General features: G+C 39.9%; 1 protein-coding gene across 1 annotated transcript; it reads right to left on the bottom strand.

The window, feature by feature from the left end:
- Nucleotides 1–1,823: 1,823 nt before the first annotated feature.
- LOC119504322 (adhesion G-protein coupled receptor G2) lies at nucleotides 1,824–7,242 on the bottom strand. The gene is made up of 16 exons (XM_037796386.1): nucleotides 7,002–7,242; nucleotides 6,816–6,890; nucleotides 6,653–6,727; nucleotides 6,377–6,544; nucleotides 6,031–6,066; nucleotides 5,854–5,928; nucleotides 5,276–5,712; nucleotides 5,051–5,179; nucleotides 4,799–4,909; nucleotides 4,660–4,699; nucleotides 3,894–3,994; nucleotides 3,699–3,820; nucleotides 2,977–3,242; nucleotides 2,805–2,895; nucleotides 2,431–2,714; nucleotides 1,824–2,331 (listed from the first exon to the last, which is right to left on the bottom strand). Exons 1-16 carry the CDS (start codon nucleotides 7,084–7,086, stop codon nucleotides 2,216–2,218), a joined length of 2,211 nt encoding a protein of 736 aa, XP_037652314.1. The 5' UTR covers nucleotides 7,087–7,242; the 3' UTR covers nucleotides 1,824–2,215.
- Between the last annotated feature and the right edge of the window lie 1,730 nt (nucleotides 7,243–8,972).

The following is an 8,972-nucleotide window of genomic DNA, read 5'->3' as shown; positions in this document are numbered from 1 at the left end:
TTTATTCTACAATGTGTTTCCCCATCATTTACCAGAGAGATCTCAGTTCCTAGATGAAGGCTCTGCTGTGGTTTACCTAGAGAGCTCTAACGCGTGGACACACACAGGTACACCATAGAAGCCTGCTGTGCTCTGCATGAAAGGCCTTTTTTAGGGGCAACACAAATCAGATGTGTATGGCAGTCATTACCTTAGTTCTTGGCTGGCACGCTGCAGTCATTTAGAAGATTAATCAGTCATGGACAAATAAACAGACTTTGCTCTCTGAATGTCACTCCCCAACCTTACATACCCAGAGTTCTGCATATGTAAAGACTACTCTGGTGTCCATTTAAACCTGCAGCAGGCAGAATGTTTTTGGCATCATTGGGCAAAAATTCCATAATAACCTTTCAGTATATTGTAATTCAAGTGTTCTGAGAGAAAACTAGACTTCTGCACCTCCTCATGGCTCTGTTTTCAGGCTTTAAAAAATCTAGCCCCAGACGGGAGACTTTGGCCAATCACAGGTCATTTCAGAGAGAGAGAGCGTTCCTATTGGCTGTTCATTCAATGGAGGCAGCTGTCAATCACTCGCAAACTCCAATCAAATAGTCTTGTAGTGTAATGTTTAGCTGTAAAATGAGATAGTTCAGACTGGTGGGCGGTGCTTGGTATTTCCTCAACTGATCTCAACATGGCTGCCGAGTCACAAACTTTTTCATTTGACAGCTAAACAGTACACTACAAGATGTTTCTAAAAACATTTGAGGCGAGAAATAGGCATTAGAGTAACAAAATATTGATTTATATTTGATCAGCGCCTCCTGGTTTGACTGTTTGATCGGAGTTCGCGAGTGATTGACAGCTGCTCAGAGACGGCAAGGCTCCAGCTCGGCTCTGATTGGTTGTTTTGCTCCGATCTGTGAAATCTTGCAAATGCCATTAGGAGCACCGGCGGACACTGGAGGACACAGAGGCACATGGTTATTTTCAGATTACCTGTTTTATGCACTACTGTCAGGATATAGTGACCGTTATACAAAAATAACTTTTTTAATCTTATTTGCTCCAATTTACCCACTCCAGCTTCAAGGTACCTTAAACTTTATTGCACTTTATTTCTGCAGACAATGTCAATTTCATTCACAAAAGCAATTACACTGGTCTGTATAAATTGTCCTGAGATGCTGAATTATGGCCATTGTGATCACAAATAATTAAATAAAAGATTAGACTTTTCCTTTTAAGGTCAATAGAACACAAAAACAAATAAATACAAATTTTAAATAGCAAAAAAAGGCAGACATCTGCATATCTATATCCAAAAAATTATATATCATGGTTAATGTTTTAAGATTGAATCTGTTATGAACAATTGTGCTACTTTAAAAATAATATTTTATACGTCAGATCTTAATCATATCAGGTATATACAGAAAAACTAGATTAATGGATAACAACACAAAAAGTACACAATTCCAAATGATTCCTGGTCATTAACGTCATGCAGTTTGCCAAGATACACTTAACTTATTAAATGGTATAAATGCTAGTTAACTACAGCTGTATTTCAGAGAACAGTTTCAACATAGTGGCTTGCCCTCAGGCCTCTTATCACTATAGGTAGCCATGAGCTCATTTCTTGTCAGCCAGTTAAGGCTCCCCGCACAGTGGATACTGCTCTCTGTAGGCACAAGGTAATTATCTGCAGGCACGCAAAGCGCTAGCTGGCTTGCTCGGCCCCCAGCACTGCAAAGAGTGTGAGAGGCAAGACTTCCCTTCACCTTGTTTTGTTTTTTCCATCCTCATTCCATATGACAACCACATCAGTCATATTTTGACTTCCTAAACATTTACAATCTGCATTCCCGTATATATGACTGATGCTTTGTTTTAGGAGTTTTATGATATATTCTGAGTGAATCACAACATTCACTGCATGTTTCGCAGTGAGTAAGACAGGCCTTCTGTTGAGTCATCAGCACAAATGACTTCCAGGAGATTACACCGTGTCGTCTGTCAGTGCTTGACTCATTGGTAATTTTCTCAATGAATGTAATCCAGATTAGCCGGGTAGTCAGGAAGAATGAGAAACTTTTTTTTTTATAGCAGTTTACCAGCACCTCATTCAACAGAGGCACTGCTTGACTAATAAAATGCTGCCCTCTTGTGTCAAAATAATCTCAGGCACAGAACACTTTCTGTCCCCCTTTGAGAAGCATATGCGGTATCATTATGGAGATGTGACAACTGTGTTTGATGTGCTGCTGCTGACTGTGGGGATTCCTCCTCTCCCCTCTCCTCCAGCAATCTTCCTGGATTTGAAATAGTAGATGAACAGGAAGAAACCTGCAAAAAAACAGGGTCCAGAAACAGGTAGGGTATTTTTACTTAATGAAAACTAGACAGTTTGTAGCTCAAACAGCTCTGTGTGAGTTTGGAGTCTACCTTGAAAGGAGTTGAGGATGGTGAAGATATAGTAGGAAGCTACAAGCATAGGTCCATGGCTGAAGAAGGCAAAAGCCCAGGTGATGCCGAGCAGTAGGAACAGGGCCATAATGGAGAAAGCGTTTGTCTTGATGGAGCCGTTGTCCTGGGCTTTCCCTGCTGCGGGTTTAAGGAGAACAATCTGCCGCACAGTCATGATGAATATGACAAAGGTGAAGACAAACACTACAGCGTAGTAACCGACATTCACCCCCTGGTGGACGACAGCATCAGAGATCCAGCACCTGAAAATCAGGAATAACGATGCACTTAGTGACATGAATCTCTTTTTGTGAATAAGAAATGAGACTTGGCAGTCAGTAAGAGTTGCTTACATTTTTGCTGAATTCCCATCATCGGTGTAAATGACCATGTAATCGTATTGTCCCGAGGCGAGAAGAGCGATCACCACCACAGCTGGTGTGACTAAAAAGAAAGTGTACACATTTTTGTTTTGCTTATAAAGTTAAGTACATGTGATTGCTCAGTTGTTTCGCGTTCTCTTACCCCATCCTGTGACGCAGATCTTCATCATGTAATGCTTGACGTCAGTAGGGAGCTTCCGTAGAATTAAGAACAAGTGTAGAGCCTCTACGAAGAACCAGGTAATCGTGGCCAGCATAGTGTAGTGCATGACTGCTGCCACCGCCACGCATGCGCCAAAGTTTCCCAGATTGGCAATGCTCTCATTTACCAGGAAGGACAAGTTCAGGGTGAGCATGGCAATAAAGAGGTTCATCAAGATCTTAGTTGCTTGGCTCGCTTTCACTTTTCTGTGGAGAGAGTTAGTTTTGTGTCGGCAAAAGCGTTTAAAGGTGCAGTGTGTAGGATTTGACGACATCTAGTGGTGTGGTTGCAGATTGCAACCAACTGAAACCTTTCCCGAGTGCCAAGCCTGTAGGGGAACTACCAGTGGCTGACGCCAAAATATGAAAACACGAATGGCCTTTTATTAGAGCCAGGGTTTGGTTTATCCGTTCCGGGCTACTGTAGAAACATGGCGACCTGTTCCATGAGAGGACCCGCTCTCTATGTAGATATAAACAGCTCATTCTAAGCTAACGAAAACACATTCTTATTTTGAAGTGATTTTACACTGAACAAAATATTTAATGATACGTACTTATTAACATTATATTCCAATTTCTGTCAATAGATCTCCCTAAATGCTACGCACTGTTCCTTTAATATAGCAAGTTAGAATTAAAAACTCCCCCGTGGTTCCTTACCTGATAAGACAATGCATGCAGAGAGCCACCACCAAAAAGAATATTGACAGGCCACAGCCGATTGATGTGATGTAGGTCAGAGACTTGAAATCTGAAGAGCTTATGTTTCTTGGTGGGGATGACTGATTTAGAGAAAGACATCTTAGATTGTGTGAAATGATGAAAATGGAATGACTTGTAATAGAATAATCTTACCATGAGTATTGCAAAAAAAGTTAGATGAGAGCACTGGCATGTGATGCTGTCATTGGTCTCCTTTGTCTGACAACCATCTGTGATCCAGTTCGCTTCTTTTCCTACAAAGGCAGAAGAAGCTACTGTACTTAAAGGTACAATGTGGAGGATTTGGTGGCATCTAGTGGTGTGGTTGCAGATTACAACCAACTGAATACCCCTCTGCTCACTCCTCCCTTTCCAAGACCGTGGTAACGTTAGCTGCAGAGTGCAAAACCGTAATAACGCTGTTTGCCTCGCTCAGAGGTCATCCTTACCATAATAACACTACTTTAGGAGCAACGGAAGTCAGATAACAGCTGGCAGGAACACGGTTTTGCACTCTGCGAAAAACGTTACCGCAGTTTCACAAGTGTGTCGGAGAACTACGGTAGCCTTCAGGTAACGTAAAAATGTGAAAGGCTCTCTCTAGAGCCAGCGTGTGGTTTGTCCGTTCTGGGCTACTGTAGAAACATGGCGGAGCAACATGGCGGACTTCTTGAAGAGGACCTGCTCCCTATGTAGATATGAAGGGCTCATTCTAAACTAACGAAAACACAACAATTCTTAGTTTCAGGTGATTATACACTAATATTATATTCCATTTCTGCTAATAGAGCCCCTGAAATATTACACACTGTTCCTTTAAAAGTCTTTTTCACATGAATGGCTGAGGGAGGTGTTACACAAACTTATTTCTTAAAGGCAATTATAAAGTAAAGTTTGTAAAGAATATTTTTTACGATACCTTTTCCATCCCACGACCTACAAGAAGCAATGCTTCCATTCTGTATTGGAATAACAAAAAAAAGAATAATTAGCATACTCCTTCTTTCCAGTTATTATTAACCTATCAATATATCTTTTAGCTCAGTCATCTCTTTTACCTTGTCCACACTTCTGTAATGAATGTCTATGGTATGTGAGAGATTGGATACCTCTGCTCCCATTTCAATTCCCACTATCTCATTGTTGAGATAAAAACTGTTGTCGTCATCCTGTTTGAAATACCGTGCACAGTCATGACAGGCACAGGGGAAAAACAGTTTCCGATAGGGATGCAATTATGCAAATCATTACGTTTGTATTACAGTTGTCAAAAAAGTGAATGCGTAATTATGTAAACTTGACAACTTTACCGGATGCATTCCTGGAAAAAGTAGAGCTGCAGCAAATGAACCATTTCCTTGTTTTGCCAAGACAATGGCCTCTGTAGGGATTCGCACCGATCGAGAGAAGCCCGTCACAGAATCATTACCCTCAAAAATCTACAAAAAAAAACAAATAAGGAAGATTATTAGAAAAAAAACATGGGTGATTCAACTCTATTTATTATTGTGATTTACTCTTGTATCATGGCATACTTTTATATCACCACTTGTTTTAATGCCAAAGTTGATGTTGGTTTGATTTTGGGCAAGGAGTTTAGTGATCACCCCTTTAATATGGCCTATTGTGATGGTTGCTGTGCTGGAATTGCCCAACTCTTCCAGCAGGGAGAAGAGATTATTCATGATATTTCTGCAATGACAAACATTAAAATCATTTCTTCTTTCCAGCAAACTACAGTCAGTATCACAACTCCAAACAACGCCACACCGAAATGTAGCAGTTGACTCCAATAGTGTCGTCGTTGATAATTTTGATACTTGCGCTGCGTTGTCGAGGCTGATACCAGTGCCATTATTGCACTCAGGTGGAGGGATAGTAATAGAAACGTCTGGCTTTTCTCGTGGTACCTTACACGACACACAATGCCTTCCCTTATTAGCATCGATAATGTAGTCTGTTTCTGCTAAACCTGCATATCAAAACACACACATGTGCACACACATACATACACAAACATTTGATTTTCACTACCATGCTCTTTTGGTTTAGAAATAAAATGCTTACTTAGATATATTTTAAATAATATAATCAAATAAACAAATGATGATACCTTTGCAGGCGTCTTCATCGTAGGTTAGACTCTCTCCACAGAAGCTGTTTTGGCTGAATCTAAAACGTTCGGTAGCTTAAACATATTAAAACATGACATTATTGTTAAGAGTGCTACCACTGCTGTTAAAAGTGTGCTGATATGAAAGTAAGAGCTGTGGTAGATTTGTGATTTTACCTTTATTCATGCACTGGTGAATGTTTAAATGGAAACCTGCAGCAGAAGAAATGTTGTATAAGATGACTGGTTAAAGGGACTTGTTTCAGTAAGTATCTTCTTGACCAATAGGGGGCAGTCTCTCACTGCTTTTGTGTGCAAATGTGTACTGTTTAATAAAGGCACTGTCTGTGTGAACAGCCTTTGTGCAATAATGCCAGTTATTACATTTTATTTTACATCAGCACCTCGTAATTGTACAATGAATAACAAGAGTAAAGTAGAGAGGTGACTGGATTAAGTCAGTCTGACTGTCCAAGCCTAGTTTCTTTTTTTAAGAATTCACAAAGCAAGGAGGTTGTCATACCTGAAGTTGTGTTGTAGAACGTATGTGGCATACAGTTGAATTCAAGATCTACAGTCATGAGTACAATATCTTGCTTGGAAAGAGTCTCTTTATTCAGGATCAGCTTGTAGTCATTTTCACTACCCTTTATTTCAACGCTGCAGTTGAAATCTCCTTCATGACAACAGACTAAAAAAACAAACCACATTACACTCACATTCATCAAAAGACCAAGAGAAACAATTGTACGGTTATTTGCAGTGGACTCAAATCAGGCTAATAATTAGGTAACTCTACCTGCATCTACATTTGTTCTGTTTCCGTGGACAGCGAAACAGAGTTTACTTCCACTGACCTCGTGATAGACAGCCTCTGAAAAATGATGTGAAACCGATGTTTACCGACTTTTCTTTTAAACTTTCAGTTGGAAACCTTTATCTTTTGACAGTGTCAAGCTTACTTGATGGGTATTCCTGATTTAACACTACAGCATTGACAAACAGTACATTTGTTTGTTTGCAGGTGTCATTTGTGTCTGTAATAAAAAAAAAAAAAATACAAATAACAAATATGATATACATGTTAATCTGTAAAACTGTAAACCGTTTTGTTGAGAATTAGTGTTGAGTTTGTGAAACTCACTCACCTGAGCTCTCGTTGTTCTTGATGAATATCCCAAAGAACAGGATTGCAACAAACACCCAGCGATGCTTTACATCCAGTGGTAACATCCTGAGGAGTACGGACAATGTGCAGTATATTATTAAGGATTAAGTTATCTCACCATAACCTACTTCTAGATCTCTTTGAAGTGCTACCTAACTGTACAGCAGTTTCTATTGCCTGAGGGAGGTGGTTCTCAACATTGTCTCTCCACAGCGATTTGCATCCACCTTAACGTTATTTACCTGTCTGATTTACCTTGCAAATAACTGCACGGCTCCATGCGCATATCATGTCTGCTGGCAGACTGCCACATTTTTATTGACTGGAATGAGGTGTGCCTGAAAAACTGAACTTTATATCACTTTTATCACAAGTATAACAACAGCTACAATAATTTGTAGTACTTTCTTATAGTTCTTCATTTGCTTTTGTTTCTCAGAAGTATGTCTCTGTGTTCACCTGACAGGATGGAAGAAAAATAACTGTTAAATACAGACTATGGTTTAGTGAAATTAGAAAGCTCTTTCATTGGTTCATTGATTCATTTGTAATTCAATTCATTTTCATTCATTCAATTGTGTAATGAAAATATTTGCTACACACATCCAAGCCCCCCTTTGGGAGAAATTGTAATAACTTTGCTGATCCACTGACTTCTACTCGGTTTATGACCAAATACCTGCAAAACAAATGATATTCCCATCAGCTTCGCAACTTCACGAAGAAGCAGTTGTCTGATGTCACACAACAATTGAAGCGCACATTGTGAATGGTAAACCATCAACTAAAAGGCAATTTAAAGTATATTTGCCTGTATTTAATTAAAGGCTGTAGGCTCTTGTTTATATGCTTTTTCCTTTTCAGAGTCACAAGGAAGAGCTGGAAAAAAAAACTTTTCGGAAAAAATAGACTTGTCTATTTGAGCTCAGGATTATAACTGTTAACAAAACGTTAAAGAAATAATAAACATTAGGCTACAGCCAGCAGCCGGTTAACTTAAAGGGACTATTTGTAACTTTGTACGCGCATAAATGTAGCGGGTCGTCACACATGCGCGCTCGCATATGCGCGTTCGCGTGCAGCCGTTGTACCCTCCTCCTCTGCCTGCTCGCCTTCACTCAGACAGCTCAGCTCGCTCCACCTCTAGACGTGAACGCGCGCTCATTCCACACTGCAGAAGAGTTAGTTTAGCTCTGAGAATATCTAGTGAATGTACAGGGGACGTTTGTGCAGAAATAACTGCTGCAGCTCCTCCAGACCAACAGAGGTTTTCCGTGTCTTGTGAAGTGACGGCGCTCTGCAGAGATTTACGTTGTCTTCTCGTTACCGACCGGGTGCCGGTGTCTCCTCTGCTCTCTCCGGCTGCGGGCGGAGAGAGCAGGGAGACATGCTGCAGAGCCCCGCTGCCTCAGCCTGCACTTAGGCAGGAAAAGCCAACACTACACTGTAAACAATTGCTGTTAATTTACAGCAGAATTTCAAGAGTATTAACCTGTTATTGCTAAAAACAGTGCTTTACTGTTAATACAAAAGAAAATCTGTTAAATTACGCTCATAGGCCGTTTTTTAACTGAACTATAATGTATTCTTAAAAAACAGCACTTTACTGCTGATCAACTGTCTAAAGTATCGTGAATAACAGTTTCATGCAGTATTTTTTGAATTCTGGGAAGAGCATTTCACCTGATCTGCACATGTGAGGCTGGATCCGTTCTTTTATTCATCCATCCCCATCTTACTGATTATTTGGTGAGTAGTAATTTTATTTAATTAATAAATCTGTGCAAAGTTTATCAGTGATGTTTCCAGTTAGTTTGCATAACAGAATATGTGCATGTCATGATAGAGGGATTCAACAGCTAGCTAGAATTTCACAGATGATTGCACATTAATCGGACAACACAAGGAGCTCATTTTAATTTCTATGTATTCAAGTTAATATCTAAGTTAA

This window comes from Sebastes umbrosus, chromosome 16 (assembly GCF_015220745.1).
Source record: "Sebastes umbrosus isolate fSebUmb1 chromosome 16, fSebUmb1.pri, whole genome shotgun sequence".
NCBI lineage: Eukaryota > Metazoa > Chordata > Actinopteri > Perciformes > Sebastidae > Sebastes > Sebastes umbrosus.
The sequence above is the reverse complement of the archived record's forward strand: the minus strand, read 5'-3'. Positions and strand labels throughout refer to the sequence as shown.